This window comes from Macrobrachium nipponense, chromosome 5, assembly GCF_015104395.2.
Source record: "Macrobrachium nipponense isolate FS-2020 chromosome 5, ASM1510439v2, whole genome shotgun sequence".
Classification (NCBI taxonomy): domain Eukaryota; kingdom Metazoa; phylum Arthropoda; class Malacostraca; order Decapoda; family Palaemonidae; genus Macrobrachium; species Macrobrachium nipponense.
Genome location: NC_061107.1, coordinates 137,991,807 through 138,013,440, shown reverse-complemented (window position 1 = coordinate 138,013,440; position 21,634 = coordinate 137,991,807). Strand labels below are relative to the sequence as shown.

Sequence of the window (21,634 nt, the reverse complement as noted above, 5' to 3'; positions counted from 1 at the left end):
ACAATACATTTTTGTACAAGTAACTTACCCAGCAGATATATACTTAGCTGATTGGCACCCTTGGTGGCGGGCAAGAGACAGCTAAAAACAAAATAATACTTAATCTAAATACATTAAAAAACAGGGAAAAAACAACATATGTTCTTGGATAACATAATCCATAGTTCCTACCTTATTGGGCTGAAGACTTCATGACTACTGTCGATGAGTCTGCTTGCCTCAAGAGTTTCAACGAGGAATGAACCTATGGTTGAAATAACTCTTTGGCTCGTGTCAATGGGGGCTAGCCGCTTACGCGACAGAGCCTATACTGGATCGTACCAAGGGGGCTGACCCACTAAACTGGTAGAGCCTTGACCTTTTGTCATATCAATGTAGACTCGCCCTCTTACATGACAGAGTTAAGGTTATTAAACAAATCACAAAGAGCACTGAAGCCAATCCCGATCACCTGACCATGTTAGTCTTGTTACAATCTATGAATTGTAAGAGGGTCCCTTTATTCCCTCTGACAATTAACCAATAAAAACAACCACCAATAAACATTAATTTAAGCCTTAAACTAAATAGGAAGGATTAGCCTCAGCCCCTTCTCCCAGCACTGAATTCGCCGAAACATACGCTCCCAGAGCAAAGCACTTTTCGTACGAAATTTTAACATCTCTTAGGTAATTCGAGGCGAACACCGAATTACATCTCCAAATGTCGACTCTATAAGAGCCTGAAGCGACCATGTTTTGTGAAATGCCATCGACGTAGCTATGGCTCTCACTTCATGAGCTCTCACTCTGAGAACCTTGAAATTGCTCTTTTCTTCGCATTTTAAGGGTGAGCTTCCCTTATTACATCTTTTATGAAGAATGTAAGGGCGTTCTTAGAAATCGCTCTTTTCGGATCTCTTACAGAGCACCAAAGACTTTTTTCTGTACCATTCAGCAACTTCTTCTTCTCCAGGTAGAACTTGAGTGCCCTGACTGGACACAAAGTCCTTTCTAGTTCTCTCCCTGTTAAAGAAGATATTCCTTTTATCTCAAAGCTTCTTGGCCAAGGCTTTGAGGGATTTTCATTTTTCGCTAGAAAAAATGGTTGAAAGGAGCAAATCGCTGAATCTTTCTTAAACCCCACTTTACCTTCCAAGCTTGCAACTCGCTCACTCTCTGGCTGTTGCTAACGCAAAAGGATAAAGACTTTCTTGTTAAGTCCTAAACGACAAGCTGCGTGAGACGGTACGAATTTTTCCGACATTAGGAACTTGAGGACCACATCCAAGTTCCAGCTAGGCTTCTTGATTACATGTTCTTTCGTGGTCTCAAAAGACCTTATAAGGTCATGAAGATCTTTATTGTTTGTCAGCTCTATTCCTCTATGTCGAAAAACGGAGGCCAGCATACTTCTGTAACCCTTCACTGTTGAAACTGCCAGGTTACAGTCTTTCTCAAATATAGGAGAAAAAAATCTGCGATTTCAGTTACAGAGGTACTGGAGGAGGATATTTTCTTTTCCCTACAAAACCCATCTTCTAAACAACTCCCAAAACCCCCCCTTCGACTGATATACTTTTAGAAGTTGGGAGACTCTTCTGGCTCTTGCAATAGCCTTCGCCACTTCTCGTGAAAAGCCCCTTGCTCTGACAAGTCCTTCGACAGTCTGAAGGCGGTCAGACATTAGAGCGGGAGGTTTTTGTGAAACCTGTCGAAGTGGGGTTGTTTGAGAAGATCGTTCCTTAGTGGAAGCGATCTTGGAAAATCCACTAACCACTCCAGCACCTCTGTGAACCAATCGAGAGCCGGCCAAAAGGGAGCGATGAGGGTCATTCTTGTTCCTTCCGAGCAAGCGAACTTCCTCAACACTTCTCCTACTATCTTGAAAGGAGGGAAGGCGTACGTGTCCAAGCCCGTCCAATCTAGCAGAAAGCTGTCTACTGCTACTGCTTGAGATCCGAGATCGGGGAGCAATAGGTTTCTAATCTGTGGTTCTTGTTGGTCGCGAACAGGTCTATATTGGGCCTTCCCTCCACAGATGCCACAGTTGTTGGCAAATCTGAGGATTGAGAGTCCATTCCGTGGGTAGGACTTGATCTTTTCTGCTTAACAGATCTGCCCGGACATTTTTCTCTCCCTGTACAAATCTTGTGAGGAGAGAGATCTTCCTTTCCTGTGCCCAAATCAGCAGATCCTTTGCTGATTCGTACAGGGAAAAGGAATGCGTCCCCCCTTGCTTCTTTATATAAGCGAGGGCTGTTGTGTTGTCCGAGTGAATCTGAATCCCCAGACCTGAGACCTGTTCCTCGAAATGAACCAAAGCTAGATGAATGGCAGTTAGCTCTTTCTTGTTGATGTGCCAGGACACTTGTTCTCCTTCCCAAATGCCTGACACTTCTTGCGAACTAGGGTCGCTCCCCACCCTGAATCTGAGGCGTCTGCAAACAACGCTAGGCGCGGGTTCTGTAAGCGAAGGGAGATTCCTTTGCTTAGTTTCTGTGGATCTAACCACCAACGGATATTCTCCTTGATCCGTTTCGAGAATTGGAAAAGTCTCTCCCAGATTGTTGACTTCCAATCCCACTTCTCCTTCAGATAAAATTGAAGGGGTCGTAGGTGAAGTCTTCCTAAGGAAACGAACTGTTCCATCGAGGAGAGGGTCCCCAGCAAGCTCATCCATTCCCTCGCGGAACAATGTTCTTTCCTTAAGAAGACTGACACCTTTTCTAGGCAGCGTTCTCTCCTTTCCTGTGAAGGATACGCTAGAAAATCCCGAGAATCCATCTGAATCCCCAGATAGACAATACTTTGCTGGGGAGTCAGCATGGATTTCTCGTGATTTACTAAAAGTCCTAAGGACTTTGTCAACTTTTCTTTTAGAGTCACTAAAAGGTCCTCCAGTACATTTACTTCTCCGATTGGGCTCTTATTAGCCAATCGTCCAGATATAACGAGATCCTGATCCCTTCCAGAGTAGCCAATAAGCTACATTCTTCATGATGTCCGTAAAGACTTGAGGGGCAGTCGAAAGTCCGAAGCACATCGCTCGGAACTGGAACACTTTCCCTTGGAACATGAACCTCAGATATTTCCTTGCTGCCGGATGAATTGGCACATGGAAATACGCATCCTGAAGGTCCAGGGACACCATCCAGTCCCCTGGACGAAGAGCAGATAGAACAGAGGAAGACGTCTCCATTGAAAATTTCTTCTTCAAGACAAAGAATTCAGGGCACTGACGTCTAGAACTGGTCTCCATCCCCCCGATGCTTTCGGTACCAGAAATAGCCGATTATTGTATTTGAATCCTGGGGAAACTGGAGATCTTGAACCAGTTCTACCGCTTCCTTGTAAATCATCTGTTCCACTGCTTGCAACATAGCAAGCTTTCGGACCGGATCCGAGTATCTGGCGGTTAACTCCCTTGGAGTTGTCGTCAAGGGAGGATTTTCCCTGAAGGGGATTAAGTATCCTTTTTTCAGGATAGAGAGGGACCAGGAGTCCGCTCCCTTCTGCGCCCAGACTTTGGCAAAGTGGAGTAGCCTGGCGCCTACTTTCGTCTGGAGGACTTGCTGTTCATCTAGACTTCCCGAAGGACCTTCTAGATTGGTCTACTCTTTCTCTCTGGTCTTCGACCTCTAAGAGGGGGCTCTAGAAGAGGAGGCCCCTCGAAAGGGCTGAACAAAAGAGGGTCTCTCTTTCTTCTCTATCGGCACTGCCGGCCTAAACTTCTTGGCTGAGTGCGTGAGTAGATCTTGAGTTGCCTTCTCCGTAAGAGATTTCGAAACCTCTCTAACCGTTTCTTGTGGAAAAGGTGGCGAAATTCGGGGATAAAGGAGCAAAAAGAAGAGATGTCCTTTGCAAGGGTGATACTGCTCTTGCTAAGAACGAGCTAAAGACAGATCTCTTCTTCAAAACTCCCGTGTTCCAAAAAGAGAGGCAACTTCCACAGAAAACCGTCCATGACCGCTCTGTCCAGGCAAGCCAGGACGCTCGAAAGTTCCTCCATGGAAACAAAGTCCGTGTCCTGAGCTCTCTTCGCTAATGCTCCTAACGCCCAGTCCATAAAATTGAAGACTTCTAGGGTTTTAAATAGGCCCTTTAGAAGGTGGTCCAGCTCACACATGCCCCAAGTCGCCTTAGCAGACAGCAACGACTTCCTCCTAGAAGAGTCCACTAAGGACGCAAAATCCGCATCCGCGGAAGAAGGTAGACCTAACCCCATCGGTTCTTTGGTCTCGTACCACCTTCCTGGTTTGCCTGTTAACTTGGAAGGAGGGCAGGAAAAAACTGTCTTGCCCGCTTCCCTTCTGGAAGTCAACCACTCTGAAAAAGTTTTCAAAGCCTTTTTCATACAAAGAGCGGGGCGCATCTTAACGAAGGAAGACGATTTGAGAGCTTTAGTGCTGGACATCAACGATCCTGGTGAAGGAGGGTCCGCAGGATGAAGGGAGTCTCCGAACTCCTTTAGCAGCAAAAGAGAAAGTCTCTTGTAGTCCGAAACTGCTACATCTACAGGCTCTTCGTCTTCCGATACCTGATCCAACTGATCTACAGAAGGAGATCGTTTTGGAGTGATCTGGCTCTTCCCGGGAGAAGAACTCCTTTCCCGAGAAGGGGAGCGCGGAACATTAGCACTCCTATACGAAGAGTGAGGCTCCTGTCTGTCTGCAACACTCTTGTGCCTACTAGATTCTTGTTGTCTAGGTTCTCCGGGTTCGTGGCGCTTGCTAGGCTCCTGGCGTCCTGATTCAGGGCGCTTGAAAAGATCCCCGCGTCCTGATTCCTGACGCTTAACAGGCTCTTGGCGCCCTAACACTTGACGCCTAACGTACTCCTGGCGCCCTGACTCCTGACGCCCTGACTCCTGGCGCCCTGACTCCTGGCGCCCTGACTCCTGGCGCCCTGACTCCTGGCGCCCTGACTCCTGGCGCCCTGACTCATAGCGTCCTGATTCCTGCCTTCTAGCAGAATCCTGACGTCCTGAATCCAGCGTTCTAAGAGGCTCTTGACGTCCTTTCTTGCGTCTTGCTGCCTCTTTGCGCCTGTCTGGCTCCTGGTCCTGGAGACCCAAGGGATCCTGATACCTAAATCGGTTTCCCGGTTCCTTGTAGCTAAACCGATCGAGGCTTCTTCTCGATGCGCTGTGTCTAAGAGGACGCTTCGGGGAAGCCAGCCTACAGGGCGAAAGGGCTCTTCTCTCAGGAGAACAACTCCTATCCGACGAGTCCCTTGACGAAGGCGATAAACGCCCTGGAGATCGTGAGAGTTCTCTCCTATACGAAGAAGGACGCTTAGCGGAACTCTTAACAGGGAGCGAGACATCCTTCCTCCTTGTAGAGTCCTTAGCAAAAAGAGCCTAAACGAGCGATGCTAACTGCTCTTGCAGATTAACCAAAAACTTCTTGGTCGGATCCTGAAGAGCAGGCTCCTCTTGTCTAGTCCTCTTAGGTCCCGAACGGCCAATCCTCGGGAAAACGTTCTGGGCTGGAGTCAGCAGCGTCTCCTTTGGCGCCTTCCAGGCTCTCTTCAAAGGGCGCGAACGGGAGGCCGAACTCCATCCTCGTTTAGGAGAGGAAGAGTCTGAGGCCGAAAAACACTCCTTCAGGACGCCTTTTCTGCGGCAATCCGAGGCAGCCTGGGACTTAACAACAGGATCTGCCGAAGGGACGCCTGACCGTTGGGGATGTTCTGCATCCTCCCTGCGGCTTTCGACATTCCTCCTCCCCTGGTCCTGGGAGTTTGGAAGAGGTCTAGGCCTAGGAGCAATGAGGAACCGGTCAGACGCCCCCTCCACTGCACTGGGGACACTGCACAAGTCACTATCACCACTCTTACCTTGGTTTAGAGCTCGTAGTTGAGCTTGAAGTTTCTTAATTGAAGCTTTTACATTTTCCCTTTCTGATGAAGAATCTTTGGATTCAGAACAGGGAGAAGCAGCTGAGGCTAAGGGAAAATTGTTAGATGGAGAGTTAATTTCTTGTTCTAAGGAGCAAGATCTACTAGATGACCTAGCTGAAGCCTTCCTCACTCTATCTCTCTCAAGCTTCCTAACATATGAAGATAATTCCTTCCATTCAAGCTCCGTAAGGTTCTCGCATTCCACACAGGTGTTAATAAAAGAACATTCATTCTCCCTGCATTTAGCGCAAATACTATGCGGATCTAATGCCGATTTAGGCAGCCTAACCTTACAGTCTCCCTACTGCAAACTCTAAACATAGGTGAAGCCTTAGCGTCAGACATCGTGAAAGAGTAGTCAAAACCAAAGTCGAAAAACAGTCCACAATAAGCGTATGCCAAGCCAGAGAAAAAACAGAATACGTCACCAAAAAACCAATCCAAATTCTCGGCAAACGAGTTGAAATCCAAGATGGAGGAACGAACAATAGGTGTTGTCCGTTCAACCGACAGAGAAATTATGGCTTAGAAAACGGGAATAGTTCCAGACCCCGCCACCCAGCGGCGGGAATGGTGGATCACCTGACCTACCTGTCGCGTGTGCCGCGAGTTTTGAAATTCTGTCGGGACGACCGAGTCTATAGCTAAGTATATATCTGCTGGGTAAGTTACTTGTACAAAAACAAAAAATATTTGAAAGTTGTAGCTTTTCTTATTTCCGAAATAATTGCATATAAAAAAATATATATAAAAAAATTCGACATTCGGTCAACTTTAACTCGTCAGATATGGTCAAAAACTGCATTTGTAAGCTAATATTCATATAGTATAGTAATATTCAATCATTTTTCTTCATTCTGAAAGAAATTGGAAGTCTCTAGGACAATATTTAGATTTATGGTGAATTTTTGAAAAAAATTTGTTTACGTCCGCGCGTTACGAATTCATGCATTATTTTGTGATAATATTTTCTGTGTGTTGCTTTTATCGTTTTACAATTTGTTATATACCAAAATGATCGCAATTTAGTGTACATTACAACGAAAAAAAAGTAACTTGTTACCTTTAACCGTTTTGCGCACAGCGCGATTTGAATACAATTATATATGAAATTTCGTTTTTGCGCTATCATATATCGCATTATTTATATATGATAATGATAATTTTTTTAATTTCTGATGGTTGCATACTAAACTTCAGCCAATGACAAAAAAAGGAGCCAAAAATGAACTCTTAATCTTGAAAACTAAGCGCGCTGTGATTTTTTGAAAAAAATATTTTTTCCGCTTCCGCGCTCACTCTGAAACACCTCCGGCACACGGGAGACATTTATTTTTTACCGCTTCGGCGTTTAAGGGTTAACTTCAAATAATGAATATTATAAGCTACTCATACAATAACTATTAACCAAGGTATGAAATATATTGTACTGCAATTTTGATGCTTGAAAAATATATTATTCATACTAACCTTAGATATTGGTTTTGTAGTTACAATACCAAGTGATCGTGTAGATTGCTCAGGACGGTAAATTTTGCGTCCACGTGTATTCTGCTCGTCTGGGATTGGGCAAGTCAGAACCATATCCAATTTATATACAAATAATTCCAACTCTTCTCTTGGCTGATCACCAGTTAAACAGTCTGCAACCTGTTGTGAAGAAAAAAAATCACACATAATTATAAGGCTTTATTTAGTTGAGAATTCAGTTAGAACAATAAATTATAATAGTAATAAATTATTAAATAGAAAAATTTAATATGGTTCAAATTCCTTTAAAATTACAAATTTTCTAAGAAAATTTGTATTTTTCATAGCTACAAACCTGAGGTCTTAACATCAGGATAATTTCTAGCACCTAGCTTGATCCGGTTAAAAGAACCGATGAAAGCAAGGAATCTTGTGATAACTGGCAACGCATGCGTAGATCGGGTGAAGGGTGGTCAAACGTTTCTCGTCTCTGAGGAAGGTTAAAAAGTCTGTTATTTGCTGAATAGAGGTTGCGAGTGGAGAAAAACCCTGTTTACGACACCAATCACAGTAGATCGCCTATTTGCCTTGGTAAACCGCGAGGTCGACTTTCTGAGAGTGCTGGACATATGCCCTGCTGTTCTCTGAGAAAAGCCTCTCGCTCAGAGGAGATACTTGATAGCCTCCAACCATGAAGAGACAGGGATTCTACTGACTGGTAGAACCTTCCTGCATGGGGCTGACACAGATGTCGCCAAGGGAGAATCTCCCTCAGAGCCTCTGACAACGACAGCAGATCTGGGAACCATTCCACCTGAGGCCACAGAGGGGCTACCAAAGTCATCCTGAGACCAAGTGAACTCATTAGCCTGTTCAGAACTGAACAGATCAAACAAAACGGAGGGAAGGCATACACCTCTAGGTTGTCCCAGGGATGTTGGAATGCATCCTCTGCCAATGCTAAAGGATCTGGAACCATTGAACAGAATATCTCCAGCTTCTTGTTAAAGCAAGTTGCCAAAAGGTCCAGCATGGGTCTCCCCCAAACCTGGAAAAGCCTGTCTGCTACCACTTGATGAAGGGACCACTCTGTGCCTAGGATCTGATCCCAACAACTGAGTTTGTCTGAGACCACATTCCATTTGCATGGGATATACCTGGCTGAGAGCTCTACCGAATTGCTGACCGCCCACTGGTGAACCTCAACGGTCAAGGCGTGAAGTTGACGAGAAACCAGGCCTCCCTGTTTGTTCACATAGGCTACCACCATGGTGTTGTCTGACATGAGAACAACAGAATGACATTCTACCTTCTCCCAAAACTCCTCCACACCCAGGAAGGCTGCCTTCAATTCCAAGACGTTGATATGTTGCTGCTTATCCTCCAAACTCCAAACACCTGAAGCAATGAGGCCGCCTAAATGAGCCCCCCCAACCTGCGAGGGACACCCTTCGAAAGATTCTGGACGTCTAACCACCAACGGAGGTCTTCTCTCACTTCCAGAGACAGAGGAACCATTAACAGGGGTGAGTCCCCTGCTGGAGACCAGAATTCTCCCAGTCTCCATTGCAGAGACCTAAGATGAAGATGCCCATGAGGGACCAGCTTCTCCAGGGAAGACAACACTCCCAGAAGAACCTGCCACTGATAAGCTGACTGATGAGATTCCGATAGGAAGTCGTGCGCCACCACCCTCAACTTCTCCAATCTTTGATCCGACGGGAAAACTTTTGCCACTGTCGTATCGAACATGCCCAGGTAGAGAATCCTTTGACTGGGTACGAGGTTCGACTTTTCCTGGTTGACTACAGTTCCAGACAGAACCGAAGTAGACACTCCCTGTCCTGCAGCAGCTTTTCCCTGGAAACTGCCAAGACTAACCAATCGTCGAGGTACCTCAGCAAATGGATCCCCTGAGCATGGGCCCAACTGGACACGAGAGAGAAGACCCTTGTGAACACTTGAGGGGCTGTCATCAGCCCGGATCACAAGACTTTGAACTCGAAGACCTTGTCCCCAAGAGAGAAGCGAAGGAACTTCCTGGACGTCGGATGAACAGAGATTTGGAAGTATGCATCCCTCAAGTCTATAGACAGCATGAAGTCGCCTTCCCTCACGGCTGCCAACACCGAACGCGGGGTCTCCATCTTGAACCGTGTCTTCCTGATGAAGTGATTCAAGGTGGAAAGTCGATCACAGGCCGCCATCCTCCCAACACCTTGGGCACCAAGAAGATGTGACTGTAAAACCCTGGAGATGGATGCACCACTTCCTCTATCTCCTCCCGAAGAGCCAAGAACTTCAGAAAACCTGGTGGATATGCCTTCCTGAGCTGCGGCTTGTCCGACAGAGGAGGAGAGAAAGTCGAATGGCAGTAGGTACCCCACCCAAAGGACATCTACCACCCACTTCTCCGCCCCATATCTCTGCCACTTTGCCCAATGGCCCGCCTGTGGTGCAGGATCGGGAGAGGCGCCTAACCTACTGACGGCCCCCTTTACCCCGGCCCCTTGGGCCACTTCTTGGTTTAAATGACCTAGGCTGAGTCGAGCGGGAAGGCCCTGCCGAACTCGAATTCCTCGATGGCCTACCAGGCGACAATCTCCTTGACTGCTGCTGGACAGGGGGAGGAGGAGTCAGACGTCTCCAAGGACAAGACTCTGACTTAAGACACAGCCCGGTGCACCAGTCTGTCTTTGGTGTTAGCCCGGCGCTGGTCTATTACATTTTCGAGCTCTGTCTACGGAAACAAATATTGGGACTCCAACAGATCCCCGCTCCTCAGTGCCAGCAAGGACTCCGTGTCAACTGATCTCTCCATCCTAGACAAAGCTCCGTCTCTTCTAATCAGAAGGTTAGCCCACAAATTAGCACCGAGGTGAACCATCCCTTTCAAGGACCTGTCAGAGGCTATCTTGACCACAGACCAGAAGTCCAGCCAGTAAACTGTCTGCAACATGGAAGCTGCAGTAGATTCCAATGCTGAGGCATCTTGCGGAGACAAGGACAGACCCATCGACCTCACCTGCTCCAAAGTCAAACCAGGCTTCAGGCGAATGACGTCTGGGTTAAGATGGCACAACATAGAAAATGCAGAGTTCCTAGCATAGTACTTCCTTTGTCTCGTGAGAGGTGGGGGTAGTAGCTTGGCAGAGCTCCTATAGCAAAGCGAACCGTCCCGGTCCGAAACAGAGGCATTAACCTTATGCAAGACTGACTGAACGTGTCCCGACAAAGGAAGCTGAAGAGATGATTTGGGATCCTGTGTAGCTCACGCAAAGGCTTCCAAGCAAGGAGGAGTGTAAGACGACCAAGCCTGAGTCTTACTTTCCAAATTGTTGAACCCATGAATGAGATCAACAACTTCCTGCTCTGGCGATGAGAAGGCTGTGTAGGCTCCTCTAAGGCACCTTTCCAACTAAAATCAACGGAAGGATCAGCAGCCAAACAGCCCGAAACACCAACTAACCTGTCTGGGCTGGGTCCACGCGTCGGCTCCCGAGACGAACCCACTATAACACTAGGAACATCACTATGTACTCCTCTAACAGATGACTCATTAACCCGTCCGTGAATGGTCACGGGCGTGGCAGATGTACGAATGTGAGTTGGAGAGGAATCTCGAACATTCGAGATCAAAGGAGAATCCCCCAGAGTCGAACTCTTGGAAGCACCAGTGAGAGGGGCAGGCAAACACTCCTGCTGCACCAACTCCAGGCTCAATACCTTCAACCTCTTGACAGACACCTTGAGATCCTTATGGCGACGAATAGGCCTTGGAGAAGGAGCACTTGCATCATGTGCACAAACAGGGGAGGTTGCAACACGCTTGCAATGTGCATGGATGGGGGAAGTTGCAACATGTTGCGATGTGCACTGACGGGGGAGGTTGTAACACGCCCGCGATTTGAAGCAGAGGACGAAGCAGCCAATGCAGATTGCACAAGGGAAGGTACACTAACACTCTCCGAAACGCCAACACTCGAGAAAACATCCGCGTTGTTCCTCCCTCATGGGCGAAGAAAGGGCAAAGTCCTTAGTCTTCCAACACTTGATACGCCGACATGGCATAGAGGGGGAAGAGGGAGAGGAAGACAGCACTGGTTTCTTATGCGATCTCTTCGCAGGAGGCGGGGACAAAGCAACACGTTTCCTACCAGTCCTCCCAACCGACAAGGCAGCCAACTTTTCATCCAAAACAGAGTCCAACCTCTTAAGGACTGCCTGGCACATAACCTCAAACTGATCTGCAAGAGAAGGCTCCGATGACATGGAAGGGAGATGTAATGAACTGGGCAGCAGGGATGACGTCACGGCTGAGAGAGGCAGTGCAGAGGAGACGACCGGGAGTGACGTCATCGATGGTGCTTCCCCTCGGTGTGAAGGGGAATCAGACGCCACTGGCAGAGGAATACACAAAGACGGATCCCATGACGTCATCAATGGGGCTGACGCCATGGCTTCCCTCCGACTTGAAGAAGCGGCAGCAGTCACAAGCGGAGCAGTATGAGATGGCTGACCTCGGCTACCCACGAAAACGAGGCCGGAAGGAGGGTGGATGCCCTGGCCAGCCTGAGGAGGGGGGGGTGGGGCGGGGTAGCGAGCCTCCATAAAGTGCTCATGCAACCCTTCCAAGAACGGGGGACCCCCTAGCCCGAGCATCTTCCATATCGCCGCCATCTTGGACACCTCTGACTCTGGAATAAATGAGAATGATAAAAAAGCCAACCCTTTCCCGGGAATCATATTAATTCCCGAAGAAGAAGGGACGACATTATGAACATCAGCCTGGTGGCCTCCCGATACTTCCAGCGACGAATCAATGGAAGTAAAGGAAGGAGACACAGGAACAACGCTACTATGGGAGTGAATACTGCAGGAGGCGAAGCATGGGGAAGAGGCAAAAAACCTTCCCATGAAGGAAGAGCTGAAACCCTCTGATGCTCTCTCTTGCTGTAAAATGACTTCCAATGCTCTTTAAGGCCATGCCTGGCATTCTGGGCAAGGATTCGTTTTAGTACAAAAATTAGAACAGCACCTGCTACACGTGATGTGGGGATCAGTCGCTGCCGAAGCCAAAAAACAAGAACATCGAAAACCTGGAATTCCGGGGCACACACGTTGACAAGGCTGAGAAGGAGCAGAAGCAGCCATAATATCAGCAAAACACACACACACACACACTAAACACAGGCGAAACGGGCAATAAACCGGGTAAAGGCCAAGAGAGGTTAAACACGACTCTCACCCAAGCGGTTAAAAAAACGACTGACACATGCTTTGCCAGATATCACTGGATTCCTTGCTTTTATCTGTTTTTTAACCAGATCCAGCTGGGCGCTAGAAATTATCCTATTGTTAAGACCGAGGTTTGTTCGTGTATGAACAACGTAAGTGTTCCTATTTATTTAATGCCTAGTGACTCATGCAGGAATTGATTTCTATTACCTAGCACCACAAAAATTAAGGGAACTGATACCCTTAGGTATAACAAACCTCATTTACTAACTATAGTCAATTCACTTAACAATCTTACGCCGGAGCGGTAAAAAAAAATTTGTCTCCCGTGTGCCGGAGGGGTTTCGGAGTGAGCGCGGAAGCGGAAAAATTATTTTTTTCAAAAAATCACAGCGCGCTTAGCTTTCAAGATAAAGAGTTCATTTTTGGCTCCTTTTTTTTTCATTGCCTGAAATTTAGTATGCAACCATCAGAAAAGAAAAAAATTATCATTATCATATATAAATAATGCGATATATGATAGCGCAAAAACGAAATTTCATATATAATTGTATTTAAATCGCGCTGTGCGCAAAACGGTTAAAGGTAACAAGTTACTTTTTTTTTCGTTGTAATGTACACTAAATTTCGATCATTTTGGTATATAACACATTGTAAAACAATAAAAGCAACACAGAAAATATTATCACATAATAATGCATGAATTCGTAACGTGCGGACGTAAACAAATATTTTTTTCAAAAATTCACCATAATTCTAAATATTGTCCTAGAGACTTCCCAATTACTTTCAAAATGAAGACAAATGATTGAATATTACTATACTGTAAGAGTATTAGCTTACAATTGCAGTTTTCGACCATATCTGACGAGTTAAAGTTGACCGAATGTCGAATTTTTTTATATATATATTTTTTATATGCAATTACTTCGAAAATAAGAAAAGCTACAACCTTCAAATATTTTTAGTTTTATTCTACATGAAATTGCAAACATTTTCATATATAAAACTATGAAATGCCTAATATGAAACGGAGCAAATATTCCAAGAATGGTACGTATGTATTTCGGAGATTTGTGGCGGAGAATCCGCGCGCGGAGGGAAGGAAAGATTTTTTTTTTAAATTCACCTAAATCTAAATATTTTGCTAGAGATTTCGTATTTGTTTCAAGATGAAGATAAATGACTGAATATTACTACACTGTAAGAGTTTTAGCTTACAATTGCGTTTTTCGACCATTTCGGTAGAGTCAAAGTTGACCGAACGTGGTTTTTTTTCTATTTATCGTGATTTACATGCAAATATTTCAAAAATGAGAAAAGCTACAACTTTCAATTATTTTTTGTTGTATTCTACATGGAATTGCGCACATTTTCATATATAAAACTTTATGTAACGGCTAATTTAAAATGGTGCAGACATTACCACAATCGCACGCATGATTTTTTTGGAAGTTACCACGTGGACGTAAAGAAAATGTTATTTTTTTCATAAATTCACCATAAATCGAAATATTGTGCTAGAGACTTCCAATTTGTTGCAAAATTAAGGCAATTAAACCATAATTTTGGCAATTATCGTTATTTATATGAAAATATCTCAAAACTGATAAAAGCTACAACCATGGGTTGTTTTTAGTTGTATTGTGCATGAAATTGCGCACATTTCCAAATATAAAACTTTATATAACGGCTAATTTTAAAATGGCGCAAACATTACCACAATCATATGTATGATTTTTTTCGGAAGAGTTACCGCGCGCACGTAAGGAAAAAGTTTTTTCATAAATCGAAATATTGTGCTAGAGACTTCCAATTAGTTGCAAAATTAAGGTAAATGATTGAATATTACTAGAATATAAGCGTTTTAGCTTACAATTGCGTTTTTCGACCATTTCGGTAGAGTCAAATTTGACCGAAGGTTGAAATTTTGGCAATTATCGTTACTTATATGAAAATATCTCAAAACTGATAAAAGCTACAATCATGAGTATTTTATTGTTGTATTCTACATAAAAATGCGCACATTTTCATATATAATACTTCATGTAACGGCTAATTTACAATGGTACAAAAATTATGTCAAAGTGACAAAATAATTTCCGAGATGTGTCACAGATACTTTTTAGTGCGGCAAGAAAGAAATTCGCGCTTGCGCGCCTGCGTATCGATTGTAAACAAAACAACACCTTGATCCGTGAACTCCCAGCATCCCCCAAGGCGCGTTGATTCAAGAGTTTTTGGCTGGTAGGCCTAAAAGTATTTTTTCGTGAATTTTTAAAAAAACTTTTGTATGTCGACGTAAAATATGTCCAGTCGGCACCCGAGAGACAAAAAATGTCGACGTAAAATACGTCCAGTCGGCGTTTAAGGGTTAAGGTGGATTCTTGTGTGCCTACGAGGCATTTGTTTGACAGCCTCGATTGACTGGTTCCAGGAGGTAGGCCGCTCACTCAGTGACTCATTATTTTTGTCTGTAGCTTAGAAAACTAGCGATATGTTTATATTTCTTCATTTATCTCACGTTTTGCACAAGATAGAGGTTTGCTCATACCATAGGATTCTGTATAAATTGTCCAACTAAGTCATCTTTTCTTGAAATCAATAAGATAAAACACAAAAGAACTACAAAGAGTAAAAGTGAAGAGAAGCAATTAATTCTTTATACCTGTTTTTACTTATCGGATTTTGCATCATTAAAGCGATCAAGTTAAAATAAAACTTATATTTTCATACAACAAAATTGCCCTGAATACGCTGATACTTTCAGATTTTAGATGTGTGTGACATCATTGCCTTTGTCATCACAGTGAGAGATGCAAGTTGCCAATCAGTGATGTAAGAAGGTTGCAGCCTCGACAATATTTACCATGGCATATCATTATATTTTCTGTAACTAAAAACACAGAATTCCCATTATGACTCTCGAACATTTTCAATCGAATATCATATAGTATGTCTGGACATAGTATCTGATAAAGAAAAATATAATAATAATCAGATGGATGCATCTAGTATCATTAGCTCTGATCTAGGTGGGCCGCACAGAATTCACTCAAGCAAAGAAATTGAACTCTGTGGACAGACTTCACACTTTTCAACTCAGCTTAAGCTTTAATCAGGTTGTTTCAGAACATTGTTTCTAATTTTATAACATGAATATATTTTCAAACGAAAGACATATCGGATATGGATACAATGGTAAATATTGTCGAAACTGCAACCTTCTTATATCACTGATTGGCAACTCGCATCTCTCACTGTGATGACAAACGCAATGATGTCTTGCAATCACGTTTTCTTGGCAATACTGTCAAACTTGAATCATTTACAGATACAAAATAAGACATATCCTTCACTTTCTCTCTACGTCACACATATCTAAAATCTGAAAGTACCAGCGTATTCAGGGTAATTTTGTTGTATGAAAATATAAGTTTTATTTTATCTTGATCGCTTTAATAATGCAAAATCCGATAAGTAAAAACAGGTATAAAGAATTAAATGCTTCTCTCTTCACTTTTACCCTTTGTAATTCCTTTGTGTTTTATCTTATTGATTTCAGGAAAAGATGACTTAGTTGGACAATTTATACTGAATCTCAGTGAAGTAATAAACAACAAAGAATTAAGAAAGATTGACTTCCTTTCAGACCGAGTCAAGTACAGATGCAACACTTTGAGACTATTTCTTCATTTTCTTTCACATATTACACGCACCTAAAATCTGAAAGCGCCAGTGTATTCAGGGTGATTTTATTGTATGAATATACAAGTTTTATTCTATCTTGATCGCATGAATTACTCAAAATCTGATAATTATAAACAGGTATAAAGAACGAAATGTTTCTCTCTTCACTTTACTATTTGTAGTTCCTTTGTGTTTTACCTTATTGATTTCAGGTTGTTTCAGAATATTATTTCTAATTTTATCATATGAATATATTTTCAAACGAAAGAGAGGTTAGAGACTTATTTGAGTGATATGCAATAATAATCTCAGTACAGCAATAAACAATAAAGAATTAAGAAAGATTGACTTCCTTTCAAGCAGAGTCAAGTAAAGATGCAACATTTTAAGACATTCTTCATTTTCTCTTCACATATTACACGTACCTAAAATCTGAAAGCACCAGCGTATTCAGGGTGATTTTATTGTATCAAATTAGAAGTTTGATTTTATCTTGATCGCATGAACTATTCAAATTCTGATGATAAATAAAAACATGTATAAAGAATGAAATGTTTCTCTCTACACTTTTACTCATTGTAATTCCTTTGTGTTTTCCCTTATTGATTTCGGGAAAAGATTATTTAGTTGTACAATTAAAGCCGAATCCTTTGGTATGACCAAAACTTTCCTATCTTTTGCAAAACGTGAGATAAATGAAGAAATATAAACATATTGCTATTTTTCTAAGATACAAACGAAAAAATGACAATGAGCGATCAGCCTACCTCCCGGTAACACCCAATCAGAGGCTGCCGAACAAACATCTCGTAGGCACAAGAATCCACCTTAAGTGAATAGACTATAGCGTGTCTATGTTCATATTAAGCATTACTTTCAAATATTCATGCATTTATGTTGATGGGTTAACATATACATTCCTGACAGAATTTGTACACAATGAGGGTCACTTATTCTTTTTTATCTTAGATCCTATCCTTGCTTCTAATGTGACTAAAGAGATGACTTAAAAAGTAAGTACTTCTTTAGTCATTACTGCTATTCCATCTGAAAATGTATGAAGAGCCACGTAATAAATTTGTATCCTCACATTGAAGAAAACTATATAAAACATGATGAGACCAGAAATAGCAACCTTCAAACTGCTTTCCACCACTTAATTCCATCAGATTGGAAGGAAATATATGGAAATATATGGAAATCTACAAATAGAGATGAACAGGCTATGACTGAAAAATAAAAACTGGAGATAGTGACTTGATGAAAAGCACCAAAAAAAAAAAAAAAAAAAAGGCTGTGTGGTGACTGTGTCTAGTAAAAGAAGCGTTTATTTCAGGATGCAGTTTATAATTTGCTATTTCAACTGTACAAACAGTTCTGTCTTTTGTCTCATCCATTTGAGTAGCCAAGAACCAGAAGGTGCTAAGTGCCACCACCACCAAAACCGAAATTTTCACATAAAACGGTCCATCATAGGCATAAAAGTTTTTCTCAATTTAGATTTGGCGCTTTCTGGCCCTGCAATATGGTCGAAAACCCCTCAGAAGTCAATGCAAGTTTCACCTGAAAAATTTGTAGCGCACGGCGGCTAAATTCTCGGAACTAGAAGGTGTCATCTCGCATCACGTCCAGATTCCCTGGGAAAGCAGTAGCCTATCACAGTGCTTCGTCAATGAGTGAGTAGGCACCTCAGCCAGTCACAACGGATACGCTCTCTCGAGCAAATCAGCATGCACAAAGCATAGCGTCACGGGATGCGGCAGAATGTAAACAAAACTTATGCAGTTCAGCTGGTTCACGTATTTTACGGCGTTTCTGCAGTGCTTTCGTGAAAGTGATTACTGTTTTTTTTTTTTTTTACATTATTTTGAACTATTTTTGGTGCATTTACATTAACCCTTTAACGCCTATTGGATGTATTAAACATCGACGAAAATTGTCTGTTGGGTGCCGAATTGACGTATGAAACGTCAACGCAAAATTTTTTTTAAAAATTCACAGAAAAATAGTTATAGGCTTACTTGTCAAAAACTTTTGAATCACGCACCTTGAGGGATGCTGGGAGTTCACGGATCAAGCTGTTGTTTTGTTTACAATTGTTACGCAGGCGCGCAAGTGCGAATTTCTTTCTTCTTGCACTAAAAAGCATCAGCGACAAATCTCAGAAATTATTTAGTCACTTTGACATAATTTTTGCACCATTTTATATTAGCAGTTACATAGAGTTTTATATATGAAAATGTGTGCAATTTCATGTAGAAAACAACAATAAACAACCCATGGTTGTAGCTTTTATCAGTTTTGAAATATTCTCATATATATATCAATAAGTGCCAAAATTTCAACCTTCGGTCAACTTTGACTCGACCGAAATGGTAAAAAAACGCAATTGTAAGCTAAAACTCTTATATTTTAGTAATATTCAATAATTTACCTTCATTTTACAACAAATTGGAAGTTTCTAGCACAATATTTTGATTTATGGAAAATTTATGAAAAAAACTTTCTCCTTATGTCCGCGCGGTAACTCTTCCGAAAAAATCTTAAATTTTTTCGTCCAATTGTCATAGTGTTTGCACCGTTTTATATTAACCGTTACATAAAGTTTAATATATGGAAATGTGCACAATTTCATGTAGAATAAAACAATAAACAACCCATGGCTGTAATTTTAATCCGCTTTGAAATATTTTCATATAAATAACGATAAGTGCTAAAATATCAACCTTTGGTCAACTTTGACTTGACGTAAATGGTCGAAAAACGCAATTGTAAGCTAAAAATATTACATTCTAGTAATATTAAATCATTTACCTGTATTTAGCAACAAATTGGAAGTCTCTAGCACAATATTTTGATTTATGGTGAATTTATGAAAAAACTTTTTCCTTACATCCGCGCAGTAACTCTCCTAAAAAAATCAGACATTTTTTTGTCCAATTGTCGTAATGTTTGCACCATTTAACCCTTAAACGCCGAAGCGGTAAAAATCAAAAATTCCCCCGAATGCCGGAGCCGGTTTTGAGTAAGCGCGGAAGCGGAAAAAATTATTTTTTCAAAAAATCACAGTGCGCTTAGTTTTGAAGATTAAGAGTTCATTTTTGGCTCCTTTTTTTGTCATTGCCTGAAGTTTAGATGCAATCATCAGAAATGAAAAATAATATCATTATCATATGAAAATAATGCGATGTATGGTAGCGAAAAAAAGAAAATTCATACATAATTGTATTAAAATCACGCTGTGCAAAAAACGGTAAAAGCTTACGAGTTTCTTTTTTTTTCGTTGTATTGTACACTAAATTGCAATCATTTTGATATATAATACATTGTAAAACAATAAAAGCAACACCGGAAAAATATTATCACAAAATGATGTACGAATTCGTAACGCGCAGACGTAAAAAAATGTTTTTTTTCAAAAATTCACCGTAAATCTAAATATTGTTCTAGAGACTTCCAATTTGTTTCAAAATGAATACAAATGATTGAATATTACGATACTGTAAGAGTTTTAGCTTACAATTGCAGTTTTTGACCATTTCCGACGAGTTAAAAATGACCAAATGTCGAAATTTTTTTTATAAATTTTTTTTATATGCAATTATTTTGGAAATTAGAAAAGCTACAACCTTCAAATATTTTTCCTTTTATTCTACATGAAATTGCGCACATTTTCATTTATAAAACTCTATGAAATCCCTAATATGAAACGGAGCAAATATTCCAAGAATGCAATGTACGCAATTCGGAGATTTATGGCGGAGAATCCGCGCGCGGAGGGAAGGAAAGTTTTTTTCATAAATTCACCATAAATCAAAATATTGTGCTAGAGACTTTCAATTTGTTACAAAATGAAGGTAAATGATTGAATATTACTAAAATATAAGAGTTTTAGCTTACAATTGCGTTTTTCGACCATTTCGGTAGAGTCAAAGTTGACCAAACGTGGTTTTTTTCTATTTATCGTGATTTATATGCAAATATTTAAAAAATGAGAAAAGCTACAACCTTCAATTATTTTTCGTTGTATTCTACATAAAATTGCACACATTTTCATACATAAAACTTTATGTAACGGCTAATTTAAAATGGTGCAAACATTACCACAATCGCACGTATGATTTTTTCGGAAGAGTTACCGCGCGCACGTAAGGAAAAAGTTTTTTCATAAATTCACCATAAATCAAAATATTGTGCTAGAGACTTCCAATTTGTTGCAAAATTAAGGTTAATAGTTGAATATTACTACAATATAAGCATTTTAGCTTACAATTGCGTTTTTCGACCATTTCGGTAGAGTCAAAGTTGACCGAAGGTTGAAATTTTGGCACTTATCGTTATTTATATGGAAATATTTCATAACTGATAAAATTTATAATCATGAGTATTTTTTTGTTGTATTCTAAATGAAATTGTGCACATATTCATATATAATACTTCATGTAACGGATAATTTAAAATGGTGCAAAAATTATGTCAAAGTGACGAAATAATTTTTGAGATGTGTCACCGATACTTTTTAGTGCGATAAGAAAGAAATTTGCGCTTGCGCGCCTGCGTAACGATTGTAAACAAAACAATGCCTTGATCCGTGAACTCCCAGCATCCCCCAAGGCGCGTGATTCAAAAGTTTTTGGCTGGTAGGCCTATAAGTATTTTTCCGCGAATTTTATAAAAAAAAATTTTGAGTCGACGTATGGTGCGTCCATTCGGCAATCTGGGGAAATTTTGACTCGATGTTTAATACGTCCATTAGGCGTTTAAGGGTTAATATTAGCCATTACATAAAGTTTTATATACGAAAAAGTGCGCAATTCCTTTTAGATTACAACAAAAAAACAACTCATGGCTGTAGGTTTTATCAGGTTTGAAATATTTTCATATAAATAACGATGTGCCAAAATTTCAACCTTCGGTCAACTTTGACTCAACCGAAATGGTCGAAAAACACAATTGTAAGCTAAAACTATTACATTCTAGTAATATTCAATTATTTACCTTTATTTTGCAACAAATTGGAAGTCGCTAGCACAATATTTCGATTTATGGTGAATTTATGAAAAAAACTTTTTCCTTACGTCCGCGCGGTATCTCTTCCCAAAAAATCAGAAATTATTTCGTCCGATTGTCGTAATGTTTGCACCGTTTTATGTTAGCCATTACATAGTTTTATATATGAAAATGTGTGCAATTTAATGTAGAATACAACTAAAAACAACCCATGGTTGTAGCTTTTATCAGTTTTGAAATATTATCATATAAATAACGATAAATAGAAAAAATTCGACCTTTGGTCAACTTCAACTTGACCGAAATGGTCGAAAACTGCAATTGTAAGCTACAACACTTACAGT

The 21,634-nt window shown here is 41.3% G+C and overlaps 1 protein-coding gene across 1 annotated transcript in view; it reads right to left on the bottom strand.

The window, feature by feature from the left end:
* Positions 1-21,634, bottom strand: part of LOC135215665 (endoribonuclease Dcr-1-like) — a 178,889-nt gene that overhangs the window by 47,958 nt on the left and 109,297 nt on the right. The window contains exon 3 of the mRNA XM_064250609.1: positions 7,353-7,532. Coding sequence (XP_064106679.1) covers positions 7,353-7,532 — 180 coding nt within the window. The remainder of the gene's footprint in view (positions 1-7,352; positions 7,533-21,634) is intronic.